The 15674-nt window shown below is 48.1% G+C and overlaps 1 protein-coding gene across 1 annotated transcript in view; it reads right to left on the reverse strand.

Moving 5' to 3' along the window:
• TRMT61A (tRNA methyltransferase 61A) overlaps positions 1–14032 on the reverse strand; it is a 56345-nt gene extending 42313 nt beyond the window's left edge. Inside the window, exons 1-2 of the mRNA XM_053366930.1 lie at positions 13858–14032; positions 8364–8728 (exon numbers count right to left, since the gene is read on the reverse strand). Of these exons, the coding sequence (XP_053222905.1) occupies positions 8364–8694 (331 nt within the window). The 5' untranslated portion in view covers positions 8695–8728; positions 13858–14032. The remainder of the gene's footprint in view (positions 1–8363; positions 8729–13857) is intronic.
• Between the last annotated feature and the right edge of the window lie 1642 nt (positions 14033–15674).

Consider the following 15674-nt stretch of genomic DNA (forward strand, 5'->3'; position numbering starts at 1 on the left):
GAGGGATTCCACCTGCTTGCAAATTAATGCCTTATGCACTCTCAAGGCCCGGATCCAGAGCTGTGGCTTGGTTTCCAGGAACGGCAAAGGGTGACTCATCGCCTACCATGTCCACCTGCTCAGCAAGAAACACACACACACACACACAAGCACACACACACACACACACACACCCCAAGCATTCCAGATATCTACTAACTTGAAGCGGTATTGGTTTTCAGGAGAGCAGAGAGGATAGAGAAGGTTGGAAGGGGTGTGATTATTTTTGCAGATTCCAGCGGGGGGAAATCAAGCATCACCCTTTGTGACCTTGTGGATCCAAACAGTACGAGCCCATTAGCAGGCCTCGGGAAACATGGATTAGGGCCTTGAGAGTGCATTCAGAGAGAAGGCCAGCTGCAGGAAAAAGCAAGGAAGGAGGTCAGCCAGGGTCCACCCACAGACAAAAGTGGCTAAGAGAATCCAATCGGAAAGCAGAACCTGCAACAGGAGAAGGCTGCAAATAACCTCTGCGGTAAAACACTGCATGTAAGTTGCAGGGTTTGGCTACTTGCCTCCAACCCTATGCCTAAAAGCAGGGGTCAGCAAACTTTTTCAGCAGGGGGCTGGTCCACTGTCCCTCAGACCTTGTGGGGGACTGGACTATATTTTGAGGGGGGGAGAGAACGAATTCCTATGCCCCACAAATAACCCAGAGATGCATTTTAAATAAAAGCACACATTCTACTCATGTAAAAACATGCTGATTCCTGGACTGTCCGCTGGCCAGATTTAGAAGGTGATTGGGCCAGATCCGGCCCCCGAGCCTTAGTTTGCCTACCCGTGCCTAAAAGGAAAGAAAGCTTTGGCCAGGACACCTGGCTGATGAAAGACCCCTCTTCCCCTCCCAGAACTACAATTTCCAGGGTTCTCTTTGAAGAAGAGTTGGTTGTTAAGCCACTCTGAGAAGCGTAGCCGCTGCTGGAGGAGGCATGGCTTACACTCTGAGCAAAAGCATGCCATGCTGCAACTGTTTTCACAGAGGAGAGGGCTGCCAATGGCTCTTCCTCCCCATCTTCTCCCTCTGACCGCTCATTGTCGTCCCACCACCAATCCCCGGGCTCTGAGTTTTCTTCCCTTGGGGGTTCCCCAGCTGGTTCCTCCCACCGTTCCTCCAACCAGTCCATGAAACTCAAGCAGGGAGGCGGCTGTCGCACTCATGAGCTGCTCACGGGCTTCCCATAGGCGTCTGGTTGGCCGTTGATGCAGGCCTGATCCTGCATGGCTCTTCTCATACAGTATTCCTGTTTTGTTGCAGATATTGCTTGTATATGCTGCAGGTAAGGAGATTTCAGTATTCTGGGTTTACATATACTTATAAATTCATACTGATGCTTTTTTTATAAAAAAAATGGGAGAGCAAAAGAAAAAGAAGAAAAGAGCATAAATATTTGCCATGTATTCAAGGAAGCACAATACATTTTTTTTTTTAAAAAAAACCTTCATTTTGCATTCAACTGGATGTTCCACTGCAGAATACCTAACAACTAAAGCCATGTTTCTCTTATTAAACAGTGCCTTATTATAAAAAAATTTAATCTCAGGGAATTTAACTAAATCGTATCTCATATCTTAAACAACTACCGGCTTTCAATGGTTCTGTCTGCCACTTCCAGCAATTTGCAATGATTATTCATGCTGCAATTAATAGACAAAGCGCTCTGATCTACCGTCCGCCATTTGAATAAAATTTCAACAGACGTACTACTGAGACAATTTTCCAGCTGCTTAAGACCTACACGTCAATTGCTTGGGAGCCACAAGTAGCTCAAACACCATGATTTCAGGTGTGGGGAACCTCTGGCCCTCCTGATGTTCCAGCTCCCATCATCTCTGATCATTGGCTATGCTCCTTCCCTTTGAAGAGTGAGGCATGCACAACGCTTAATAGCAGCTGGAGTCCTAGGACGGGGTGAGTAAACAAGCATTCCTTCGAGTGGGCTGAGCCTGTGAAGTTTCTTCGTGCCAATTCTGGTGTCAAGACTCATCATCCAGGCTGCTTGCAGTAGACTCAAGCCAAGACTCAAGTCAAGGCTCATCACAAGTTACGTTCCTTTGTAGGAGGCTATACATTGATAGTAGGTGGTGCTGCAGGCAGTTCCTCATCAGGAGGTATCTGATATGGAGTGTCTGGTGTCATGGGGGCAGAACGCTCTTTGTCCACCCGCTTCATCCCTCCCCTGGACAGAGTTCTCCATCCCACAAACCTCTGCTCCTCTCTCTAGGCTCAGACATCTGTTGGGTTCCTGCAGCTCTTTCTCCCATCCCACTATGAACCTCCCCAGGGTTGCACAGCTCCAACTTTCTGAGCTGCTCCCATCAGGATCTGACCCCCCCCCCCGTCCAAGGTGACACACAACCTCTTGTGCAAAATCTCAAGATGGAAGCCAGCACGAGGTTTCGCACAAACTCTTGTACAATGTCACACACATCTTCCGCTAGCCCTTGTACAACAGCTCATCAGGAACAGTGCCACCGCCAGAAGCTCCTCTCCCTACATTTCTGGATCCTTCCCATGACATTTATCACCCTCTCAAGATTTGCAAAGGGCTTAACTTAAAAGCCTGGCCGGCACAAAATACCAGCCCGATAATTTGCCAGCACAAGATGACAGCAACACGTCCTTCGGTTGTAACTTGGCATCCTCCACATATGCAAAATGTTATGAGGATTATATTACATCCTACTAAAAATGTGTAAATGAGTTATTTCCCACAGGGCTTGTGTGTGTGTGTGTGTGTGTGTGTGTGTGTGTTTGTGTCTATATTTCAATGTGGTCCTTTTCACAGAGCAAACTGCCTACCTCTGCTTGACAATATGTGCTGTCAAATGATTTGAAACATAAAAGCAGGCATGCAAAACAAGTCGGAGCAATACGTTCACCTCATCTGCCAGTAACCCACTTAAAAAAAGAAAAACCCAACACGATGTATGCAAGACTCGACGGCATAAGATTAAAAATCCTGCCCATCAAGTTGGCAATTAATTTCAGCATTAAGCCAACTCCAACGCCCTGAGTTCCTTGCACAACCACACAGGAACTCGTTTGCAGTATCGCTTCATTCAACGACAGCAGGAACGCGAAACATCTCTCCTTCACCTTTGGCCTAGCAGAAAGATGGGGGAAATATGGCCCAGCACACACATCCCTGAGCATTGGCTGTGCTGGCTAGCGCTGATGGGAGCTGGAAGTCCAGCAACATCTGAACAGCCACAGATTTCACAACAAGCAAGCACCTGGCCAATAAATAAGTTTGCAAGAAGGCTATGGAGGTAGCTGACCAAAGTCTCATCCTCATTCCCAAAATGGCAAACCACCAGCAATTCTCAGTGCTACTGCAGACTTATACACAGAATCATAGAATTGTAGAGTTGAAAAAAGCTAGTGCGATTTTAGGCTGCATCAAGAGAAGTATAGCAACCAGATCAAGGGACATAATAGTACTGCTCTATTCTGCCTTGGCCAGACCACACCTGGAGTACTGTGTCCAGTTCTGGGCACCACTATTTAAGAAGGTTATTGACAAGCTGGAAGGTGTGCAGAGGAGGGCAACCAAGATGGTCAAGGGTCTGGAAACCAAACCTTATGAGGAACAGTTGAAGGAGCTGGGTATGTTTAGCATGGAGAAGAGGCGACTGAGAGGAGATATGATGGCCATCTTCAAATATCTGAAGGGCTGTCACATGGAAGATGGAGAAAGCTTGCTTTCTCCTGCTCTTGAGGGTAGGACTTGAACCAATGGCTTCAAGTTACAAGAAAGGAGATTCCAACTAAACATCAGAAAGAATTTTCTGACAGTAAGAGCTGCTTAACAGTAGAACGATCTCCATCGGGAGGCTGTGGACTCTCCTTCCTTGGAGGTTATTAAGCAGAGGTTGGGTGGCCATCTGTCATGGATGCTTTAGCTGAGATTCCTGCAATGCAAGAATCTCACCCAAAGTGGGACACAAACCCACGACTCTGAGATTAAGAGTCTCATGCTCTGCGCACTGAGCTACCTTCTAGGCCATCACTATTTTGCCTCCAGTTTGCCAAAGCAGAGGGGCAGGATGACTCCATGCTGGCTTCCAGGCGCCAATCCCCAGCCTAATGTTTTGTGATGTATTATAGAAACACTGAGTTGAAGCAACCAAGAGTCACTCTGGACCAGCCTCAGATGTTGTTGAGACAACAACTCCCATCATTTCTTGGGAGCTGAAGTCCAGAAGATCTGGAGGACACCAGGCTGCTGAAGGATAACACAGATTAACCCCTTGCCCAAAAGGACAGACCCATCTACCAAACACCAGCCTACCTAAAGCAACCTAAAGAATCAGGAAAACAAGGTCACAGTTAATTAAGACGGTGAAAATTGCCACACACATGATGAGTTTCCTCATTCAGTAAGAATTACCATATGAACCGAAGACGTGAGGTTTTCCCACATGTAACTGGTGCCCCCCAGCAAGGGTAGAGCCCTGACTCACATGCAAAGTTCTACTGAATGATATGGGAACAGGTGTGAGCATGAAAATCTCTCCACAGGCATGTCGCTCTCCAATGGCAAGTGCACTGCTTTCTTGCAAACGGGGCTGTATCACAGAATCTCAAAGGAGTTGGAAAAGTCAACGCTGCTTTGATGTAGGAAATCCTCTGCTCTCACTGCCCCAACTAAGCAGCCATTCAACCTCTGCTTAGAAACCTCTAATGGAGGAGAGTCCCCTGCCTTATACGTTCCATGCAACACTGAAAGTTACAGGTCAGACCATTGGTCATCCAGCTCAGTACGGTGTACACTGACTAGCAGCAGCTCTCTAGGGTTCGGACAAGTGTCTTCTCCCAGCCTTAGCTGGAGATGCTCGGAATCGAACTCAAGACTTTATGCATGCAAAGCAGAAGCTGCAGCCTCCTCCCCTAGCGGGCACATGCATGCCAGCTAACATTCCATGAAACCAGGGATGCCACTGCGTAATGAAAGCCACTGGCTTTTTCATTATTTCGTTATGGCATAATTCATTAGCAGAGGTCGAAACGAAGGCCACTTGCCCTCTAGCCCCGCAGTAGTCAGGTGCAAACACAGCAAAGCTTCTCCCATGTGCCCTCTGCTGTAACCACAATCCCAGGCAAAGGGATCATCTGCTTTGAATGCGGGAGGCCTCAGATTCAACTCCCGGGCAGGGCTGGTAATGTCCCCTGCCAGAAACCCTGGAGAACTGCTGCCAACCAGTGTAAGGTAAAGGTAAAGGGACCCCTGACCATTAGGTCCAGTCATGACTGACTCTGGGGTTGCGGCGCTCATCTCGCTTTATTGGCCGAGGGAGCCGGCGTACAGCTTCCGGGTCCTGTGGCCAGCAGGACTAAGCCGCTTCTGGCGAACCAGAGCAGCACACGGAAATGCCGTTTACCTTCCTGCCAGAGCGGTACCTATTTATCTACTTGTACTTTGACGTGCTTTTGAACTGCTAGGTTGGCAGGAGCTGGGACTGAACAACGGTAGCTCATCCCGTCGTGGGGATTCGAACCACTGACCTTCTGATCGGCAAGCCCTAGGCTCTATGGTTTAACCCACCGCGCCACTAGCATCCCGCCAATCAGTGTAGACAACACTAAAACAGATGGAACAAATGGTTCGACTTGGTATAAGGCAGCTTCCCCTATCTTCAAAGCAAGGATAATACAAGAAGAATTGGTTGCCAAAGTTCACCGCCTCCTCGGACCGCCTGTGACTCCATCTTGCTTCCTGCAGGAACTAGCGAGTACCCATGGGATCTGGCTATCCGCTCTTTAAAGCTAGTGTAGGGGATCGGGCAGAAATCCAGCAGCTGTTGAAAGAGCTGAAGGCACTAACTGCTGGAGTAATAAATTGGAGATACCTACTGCCAGTGCCACATTTTGGAGACCTAAGGAAAGCCAACATGTGTTCGCCTCTACAGAGTTCCATCCTTATTTCAGACATCACGATATAACGGTACATCATAATGTTTAGCTGGTGATATATAGCAGTGTTGAAAACCAGGTATCACCAAGCCTGACCAACATCATTTTTGTTGTTCTAATATAGCTAATGATAGTTTAAGGTGGTATAATTCTGCTTTAAATGTACTGTGCAAGAGGATTCTTCATCGCCACAGGCCTACCAATAGAGCGCCTATTTACAATAACAAATTTACAGTCTAGCCTGACTCTCTGTGCTACTGAAGCTGCCATCTTGGATTTCCCAACCCTAAACTTAAGCTCCATCTGCAGTATACACTAAAAGCAGCATCCTGCCATCTTAGGTTTCTTCCATGGTTTTCCCCAATGAATTCTGGGGCCTGCAGTTTGTTAAGGGTGCTGAGAGTTGCTAGGGCACCCCTATTCCCCTCTAAAATTCTCAAAATGGTTGAGCAGTTATTCCCTCTTCCCAGGGAATGCTGGGAACTGCAGCTCTGTGAGGGGAACAGTAGACCTCCCAACCACTTCCACCACCCTTAAACTAAAGTTGCCAAGATTCTTGGAGGGATGCCATGACTATTTAAAGTGGCACCATGCTGCTTTAAACACAGGTTGCAGGTGGGACCTTACCTGGAGAGGCTAATAAGACTGAAGCATGACTGAAAGACTCCTAGCAATTTCTAGTGCAAAGTTCAAAGCGTCAACTCAGTCCTTGGAGCTGTTTACCGGCAGTGCAAGTTTCCCACATGGAAGCGGGGAGAAACATCCTGCTGAATAAGGAAACAGGATGACAGATGGCATTTCGGCCGTCCAAGAAAGATACTGTCATGCCCAGACGCCTGCCAAAAGCTTGTGCAATCACAACAATACTGCTTTCGCTCGAGAGTCATGGGCTTGTTTTCTGACATCATGGTGCATGGGATGTGAGCACATTGGGCAGCGAGAAAGTGGGGAGGGGTGTTCTCAGGGGCCACCCTCCCAGGGGTGGAATTCTCTCCCACAGAGGGCCTGCCAAAGACCAACCCTGAGCACCTGCAAGACCCACTTGTAAGCCTTTGGGGGCTGAAAAGCCAAGTTGCACAATAACAACAAAATTTCAACAAATTTGATTTGAATGCTATTCCAGTGCTTATTCTTAGAATCCATTGCCCTGAGTCCTGAAGACCAGACATGCTATTAAATGCATACCCACGTCAACTTAAGCATAGTTATTTATTTATTTATTCATTCCATACCATGGCACCTATTATGACATTACAGTGGTACCTCGCAAGACGAATGCCTTGCAAGACGAAAAACTCGCAAGACGAAAGAGTTTTCCGTTTTTTGAGTCGTTCCGCAAGATGAATTTCCCTATGGGCTTGCTTCGCAAGACGAAAACGTCTTGCGAGTTCTTGCAAGTTTGTTTCCTTTTTCTTAAAGCCGCTAAGCCGTTAATAGCCGCTAAGCCGTTAATAGCCGCTAAGCCGCTAAGCCGTTAATAGCCGTGCTTCGCAAGACGAAAAATCCGCAAGACGAAGAAACTCGCAGAACGAATTAATTTCGTCTTGCGAGGCACCACTGTATTTCAGCACAGGGCATCTGATCGCCGCAATGCACACATGCAGAGAAACCTCAGCTCAATGGACCCTTTTGCACATTGAGATGGAGGGCACCTATTTGTCTCAGCTAGTTCAGTCTTCCCAATCTTCCCACAGCTGCGCTGCACACCACAGCAGCAAAGAGAGGATGCTTGGGCGGAGGAGAAGGATTTGGGTGTCCTGCTCCTTTGAGTGAACCACGAAGATCAAGATAGCAACATGCTATATTCCAAGCCGGACAGGAAGAAATGCACCCGTCGAAGTGTGTGAGGTCCCGTCCCCCACCCAAAAATGAAAAGCCCCTTTCAAAAGCCAGACTGGCATGACCCTCGGGGTCTCCTCCAACTCTACGATTCCTTCTGAATGAGAAGCTTTTTTTAACGACCGTGCTACAGACACAGTAGTAGTACCAGGAATAACAATACAGTGGTACCTCTGGTTGCAAACGGCATCCGTTCCGGAGGCCCACTCGCAACATGAAAAGAGCGCAACCTGAAGCGCTGTATCTGCGCAGGTGCGCGGCATGATTTGGTCTTTTGCACATTTGCAAAGCGCGACTTAGCGCTTCTGCGCATGTGCGAGCAGCGAAACCTGGAAGTAACCCTTTCTAGTACTTCCGGGTTGCCGCGGGACACAACCTGAAAAAAGTAACATGAAGCAAATGTAACATGAGGTATGAGTGTACGTGCAAGAGGAATTTCCCCAGTGAAAACAGTAGTAATAAAATGAGTAATTTTAAGGCCATGCAATGGAAATATTAATAACAATACCCCCCCCCAGGAAGTATTCCCAATTGCCATTATCAAATGCCATGCAACAAGAACCTTTACCTGATTCACAGACAACGGACCCCGGCTTCAGCTCGAGCATCATAGTGATGAGAGAGATGTCCGTCGAATACAGGATCTGCGTCCGGTGGGGGAGGTTCAGAGTCCACAGCTCGGGAGTCGGGTGAAGAATATACACCCAGCCTCCTTTGCTGCAGGTCACCTTAGAGCCATACTGCTTGCCTATCAGGTCGGTGGAATGCCTGATGACGCCATACTTCGTCTGGGTTTTACCGCCATGCTGCACCTTCACCGGAAACATGGACTCGTGGCCCAAGAAGACGATCGCCGTGTCCCCTTCCTTTATCGTCTCTCTGTAGTCGATAAAACTCATCGCAATAGTCTTGTGGCTGGCAGGTTAGCTGGAGCTAAGGAAGAAGGGAACACACAGATGGCTTATTTCTCCCCCTCTGTGCTCATTCCTGCCTCCAAGATTTATACTTTGGGGGGTGGCAAGGCTCAGGCTCAGGGGCCAAATGCGTCCTTCCAGGACTGGGTACCCGGCCCTCAAAGCTCTCCCTGGGCCACATCCGCTCTCTGTTCCTGTTTTGCACCCTGATCGGTTTTTGCCTGGCTGGAATGTGTCCCTGAAATCAGATAATGCCTCTAGCTTCCCTGGATATATGGATCTGAGAGAGTCACAAAGGGACTGCCACCCACGAGGTACTCTTGGGAGTTTGCTAACACAGCTGTTGTATATTTAGCTGTGGCTAGCAACTCAAACCAGGTTTCAGACACTGAGGTCTTGAGTGAAGTACATGTTTTGTCCACAGGAGAGACAAAACCACACCTGAAGGTTGCAAGAGTCAACACTGTTCCTCAGACCAAGGTAGAGCATGGAAGAAAAGTAACCAGAGGTTTGAACTGGGAAGTTGGCAGCCTTCCCCGGGGGTGAGGGTTTCCAACAGTATCACCCTATAAATACCGTCCTAAAAGGTAAAGGGACCCCTGACCATTAGGTCCAGTCGTGACCGACTCTGGGGTTGCGGCGCTCATCTCGCTTTATTGGCTGAGGGAGCCAGCGTACAGCTTCCGGGTCATGTGGCCAGCATGACTAAGCCGCTTCTGGCGAACCAGAGCAATGCACGGAAATGCCATTTACCTTCCCGCCAGAATGGTACCTATTTATCTACTTGCACTTTGACGTGCTTTCGAACTGCTAGGTGGGAAGGAGCAGGAACCGAACAATGGGAGCTCACCCCGTCGCGGGGATTCAAACTGCCGACCTTCTGATCAGTAAGCCCTAACCCTAATTAAATCCCAGCCTCCCTTCATCGCAGTTGTGATTCCAAATACGAAGGAATGGGCATGATTCTCACCAGCAGCAATCTTGGGCAACCAGTTCTGCTCAAAGCACAGTTCCCTCCCCACCCCCCCCGGCCCCATTTATCACTCTAGGAAATAGGAGTTAACCGATTCCTAGGCTCAGAGTTAAGTGGGTGACTTCAAATGTATCCCAGAGGAGCAGAGATCTTGAAATGACAGGGACCACCGCAACTCAACTCTCATCTGACAGGGATATGAGTTCTAAGTGGGCAGAATATAAATAAACCACAATGCACATCCCTTGTGGATTAGAAGGGCTGAGAAGCTCCTTCTCAACATACAGACACACACACAGACACACACACACACACAAACTGGACAGGTAATCATTACAAGTACTAACGGATTTATAACACAGGCTTAACAAAATACCTCATTGCAAAGCATATCGCAAGCATTCAGGCCTGCAGCATGTCTTGATCCAAATGACAATGCTTAATTTTTTCAAAAAAAACTTATTACGTATGCATTTAGATTTATCCTATAAGGCACCTTGTGATGACCAGGTGAAGGATGGTATAGAAAAATAATAATAATAGGATCTTAGAGTTGGAAGGGACCCAAGGGTCATCCTCTGGCCCCCTGCAATGCAGGAATCTCAGCTAAAGCATCCATGACAGATGGCCATCCGGGCCCTGCTTAAAAACCTTCAAGGAGGGAGAGTCTACCATTTCCCAATAACAGTAACAACAACAACGTATATTGAACCTGCCTCCCCTGTAAGAGGAGCGCTGTTGGATCAGGCCATAAGCTTGTTGAGCCCAGCAACCTGTTCTCACAGTAGTCAACTGTAAAGTTAAGATTTATTTATTTTTGCCCCAATATGCATCACTTAAAGGTAAACGGACCCTTGACCATTAGGTCCAGTTGCGGACAACTCTGGGGTTGCGGCGCTCATCTCGCTTTATTGGCCGAGGGAGCCGGTGTACAGCTTCCAGGTCATGTGGCCAGCATGACCAAGCCACTTCTGGCAAACCAGAGCAGCGCACGGAAACACCGTTTAACTTACCGCTGGAGCGGTACCTATTTATCTACTTGCGCTTTGACGTGCTTTTGAACTGCTAGGTTGGCAGGAGCTGGGACCGAGCAACGGGAGCTCACTCCGTCAAGGGGATTCGAGCTGCCAACCTTCTGATCAGCGAGTCCTAGGCTCTGTGGTTTAACCCACAGTGCCACCCGTGTCCCTTATGCATCATTTAGTTCAGGGCTTTTTCAAACTTGGGTCTCCAGCTGTTTTTGGACTACAGTTCCCATCATCCCTGACCTCTGGCCCTGCTTGCTAGGGATGATGGGAGTTGTAGTCCAAAAAACAGCTGGAGACCCAAGACTGGAAAGCCCCAACTCAGTTCTTGCTTGCATGACCCAGAAAACATGACACCTACTCCAAGATGCAATGAAAGCTGCTGTCAATTAAGTGTTCAGGAAAATCCCTTTGCACTCTCGGTATCATCATCATTAGATCCTGTACAGGTGGAATCTGCAACAGGTTTCTGTGATGTGGAATGCTGTTCCAAGGTTTTAGCCAGCTGGCTGGCCAGGCCCTTTTCCATTCCATTTCCCCCTCCCTCCTTGGTTTTCTGCCTCCCCAAAGCCCTGTTCTGAAACACGGGAGTTCACCCAGCTCTGCTAATTCCTCCCTCTCATGCATGGATGGTATAGTTTTAGCAAACTAAAGGATAGGTGTTTAGAGAATGTGCTTATTATTAGTAGACAGAATACTCTCAAGGCCACGTTAAGCTCTGAAGAACAGGCTCAGAAAAGCATTCTGATAACTTAACACTCAAAATATCACTCTGCATCCAGTTCTCAGCTTAATAATTAATAAGATTACATTCAATGCAAATTTGATCTTTGCATCATAAGGAGGGAGACGCCATCCTTTTTTCCCATCCTGTGCTCCCAACACACTGTGCTATTAGAAAGCAATTGAGAGGCAAGTGCAGTTAATTCTGAAACGCTAATTAAGTGCTGCGATCCTGCCTTCTGATTTGATTAACTTCCATTTGCAATTTACAAGCTAATGGGATTTTAAAGAGAGGAAAAGAAAAAATGCAAAAAAGAGAGGACAAAATGACGAGCAGGTGGCAAGAAGAAACCTTTGAGCTGGAATTGTTAATTGCATAAATACATTTTTTAAAAACAGCTTTTGCTCCTGTATGATTAAGAGAAGCAGAATCAGAGAGATATAGGTGAAGCTTTTCCATGCATGGAAACAGGTGGCAGAAAACACTTTGCCTACTAGATTTTGGGGACTGCTGTAAAAGAAATGGGTGCAGGGCTGGGGTTTTTTTTCCATTTCTTTCCTTCCAAAGGTAACAGCTCTGCACTGCAGTAAAGAGGGTGGAAAAGCAAAAATCTTTAAGGTGCCCAAGTCTGGCAGACCCCTGGCAGGGTCCCTGACTGGCTTAGGCCTCTGAGGCCCAGGGTAATTGCACCAGGCTGTTCCCTCCTCCTCCTGATATGCCCCACGGAGGACCTTAAGGTCCATAAATAGCAACACCCTAGTGGTCCCAGGCCCTAAGGAAGTCAGATTAGCCTCAACCAGAGCCAGGGCCTTTTCAACACTGGCTCCGGCCTGGTGGAACGCTCTGCCTCATGAGACCAGGGCCCTGCAGGATCTGATTTATTTCCGCGGGGCCTGTAAGACAGAGTTGTTCCATCTGGCCTTTGGCTTAGAATCAGTTTGATTCCCTCCACCTCTTTCTTTTTCCTTTCTCCTCCTGTGAAGAGGCTGCATCCTAATGTTTTAATGTCGTATTTTAATCTTTTTAAATTGTATTTTAATCAACTTGTTTTTATTATTGGCTGTTAGCCGCCCTGAGCCCGGGCTTGGCTGGGGAGGGCGGGATATAAATATTATTATTATTATTATTATTATTATTATTATTATTATTATTGGCCTACAACAAACTCAGACCCTCCAAGTGTCCCTATTTTCCAGGGACAGTCCCAGACTTACAGAAGCCATCCCGGTTTCTGATTTTTTCCTGGAATGTCCCGCTTTTCCTTAGGACGTCCCTATTGTCATTGGAGAAATGTTGGAGGGTATGGAGTTATGCTTTAGCGGGGAATCCCAGTCAGATGGGCGGGGTATAAATATTAAACTTATGATGATGGTGGAACAGGACGTCCCTGTTTTCATCGAACAAATGGTGGAAGGGAAATGCACATGCAGCTCCCATAATTCTTTGGGGGCAGGCCGGCCTGTTTAGAGCGTTATCTTTACACTTTAAATGCACGGTGCAAACAGCCACCCCTGAGCAGTGGCGTAGCGTGGGTTGTCAGCACCCGGGGCAAGGCAAGTAATTTGCGCCCCCCGCTGCACTGTCCCTCCCCCAGATAGTCCCTTGCTCTCTTTCCGCACCGCACCGCACGCCTGGCACCCCCCCTCCACAGTGGGCGGCGACCCGGCGGCTCAGATCGGATTCGAACAGCCAGCACTGCAGTGAGTGAGAGAGAGTGAGTGAGCCAGGTAGGGGCAGAGAGCTGCAAGTGCACCCCCCCCCCGATGTTGCGTCCGGTGCGGCCGGGCCCCCCTGCACCCCCCACGCTACGCCACTACCCCTGAGCACAGGAGGAAGCCTCCGCCAGCCCTCATTTCCTTCAAATGGGGATCACCTCCCAGGCTAAGGCTTGCAATCCCTTAACTCAGAGCTTTTGTTTGTTTTCCCTCCACGAACACCACAAGAAAACAGGCTTGTAGTAGCCCATCTGGCTCAGCACCCTGTTCTCGAAAGACCGACCAGGTGCCTTTCTCAACCTGTGGGTCCCCAGATGTTGCTGAACTACAACTCCCATCACCCCTAGCTAGCAAGGCCAGAGCTCAGGGATGATGGGAGTTGTAGTCCAACAACATCTGGGGACCCACAGGTTGAGAACCGCTGCGTGTGAGGGGGAAACCCCAGCGAACTGGACCCAGGACAGGAGCAACCCTCTCTGGTTTCCAGCAACTGGTATTCTGGAGTATTGCTTCTTCCAACTGCAGAGGCGCAGGGCAGAATGGCCACCAGGCCACGAAGCAAACCTCATCCTCCATGAAAATGTGCCCGGTCCCCTTTGAAAGTCAACCAAGAAGTGGACAGGGGTGGAAAAAGCGCTTTTCCTTTTGCTCGGGATCTTCCAGCGACCAGCTCCTTTTAGGATCTCAGCAGGAGTATTTATAGGTCCTTACCTTTGCCGGCTTCCCACGTGGGTGCACAGGAAGAAGGAAGCGGGGAGGGTGCATAGGATCAGAGCAGATAAACAACCTCACTCGTGCGCGCACGTGGGTTTTTTTCCCTTTCTCTCTCCCTCCTTTCTTTTATTGTCGCTCTTTCCGCTTTCTTCTCCCTTCTCTCGGGCTGTCGCAGGCTGCTGACGCTCCTCGGCTTCCCCGCCCTCGATGGCTCCCTGCCAGGGAAAAGCTTGCCTAGTTCCCGGTTTGAAGGCAGCGAGCGGCTTCGCTTCCTCCTCAGCAGTTTAGTTCTTTTAAATTTTCATTGCCGTTTGTCTGAAGGAGAATGAGACGAAGCGAAGGCGCGCGCGCGCAAGGCTTTATAGCATACACATAGCTGTCAACTTTTTCCTTTTTTTAAGGGAAATTTACTTATTCTGAATAGGATTCCTCGCAAGAAAAGGGAAAAGTTGACAGCTATGAGCATACACAAAGTGCCGGACCGTATAAACTAAACAAAGCTATAGCTTAGGGCCCCGCTCTCTTGGGGGCCCCCAAAAAAAATTAAGGGAAAAAAAACCTGGACGTACATTTCCAAAATGTTTGTTATGACTATAAAAACCATTTTAAGTTAGGGCTTAATAATTATTTCACTATTAATATACTCCTTAACTGAATTTCAGTTCAACAATTACTTTGATAAAATACATATTTTGTTATCTGCAAATGGCTTTAGATACCTATTAGGCCCATAAATTACCATATAGCATATATTCAACACAAAAAAACAGTGGTGATTTGTTGTAGACAAAGCTGGACATATAAAGGGCCCCATTACCTTCAGTAGCTTAAAGATAAAGGTAAAGGACCCCTGACTGATGACTCTGGGGTTGCTCATCTCGCTTTACAGGCCAAGGGAGCCAGTGTTTGTCCGCAGTTTTTCCGGGTCATGTGGCCAGCATGATTAAGCAGCTTCTGGCACATGGAGGACCGTAACGAGTGCCAGAGCACATGGAAACGCCATTTACCTTCCCGCTGCAGTGGTACCTATTTATCTACTCGCATTGGTGTGCTTTCAAACTGCTAGGTTGGCAGGAGCTGGGACAGAGCAACGGGATCTCACCGCCGACCTTCTGATTGGCAAGCCCAAGAGGCTCGGTGGTTTTGACCACAGCGCCTTAGGGCCTCATCAAACCTAAATCCAGCCCTGCATACACATGTTACAATACTAAAACAAATTAGAATTGCCTCCACTTTCTAAACACCTGAGTAGGTTTGTCTAAGCAAGAATGTTTTCAGCAGGTGCTGAAAAGAGGATAGTGAAGGCCCCTGCTTGAGATCCTCCACTGAGAGTTTTCTGACAGTTCCCTCAAGGTGAGAAGTGACGTCACAGGGAATCAGGGAGAGGGCCTTCTCGGTAGTGGCGCCCGCCCTGTGGAATGCCCTTCCATCAGATGTCACGGAAATAAACAACTATATTACTTTTAGAAGACATCTGAAGGTAGCCCTGTTTGGGGAAGTTTTTAACGTTTGATCTTATGTTTTTATGTGTATTGGAAGATGCCCAGAATGGCCGGGGCAACCCAGCCAAATGGGCCAAGTATATCAACATCAATATGTAGGGACTTCCAAAGCTGTCACAAATCGAGTTCTTACAAATGTGGAACGGGTATTATGTGGCACATAATTGTCAATTCAGTCGATCAAAGTAGGATAAAGCGATCTTGTAGGTTGTTGTTTAGTCATTTAGTCGTGTCTGGCTCTTCGAGACCCCATGGACCAGAGCACGCCAGGCACTCCTGTCTTCCACTGCCTCCCACAGTTTGGTCAAATGC

This window comes from Podarcis raffonei, chromosome 1, assembly GCF_027172205.1.
Source record: "Podarcis raffonei isolate rPodRaf1 chromosome 1, rPodRaf1.pri, whole genome shotgun sequence".
Lineage (NCBI taxonomy): Eukaryota > Metazoa > Chordata > Lepidosauria > Squamata > Lacertidae > Podarcis > Podarcis raffonei.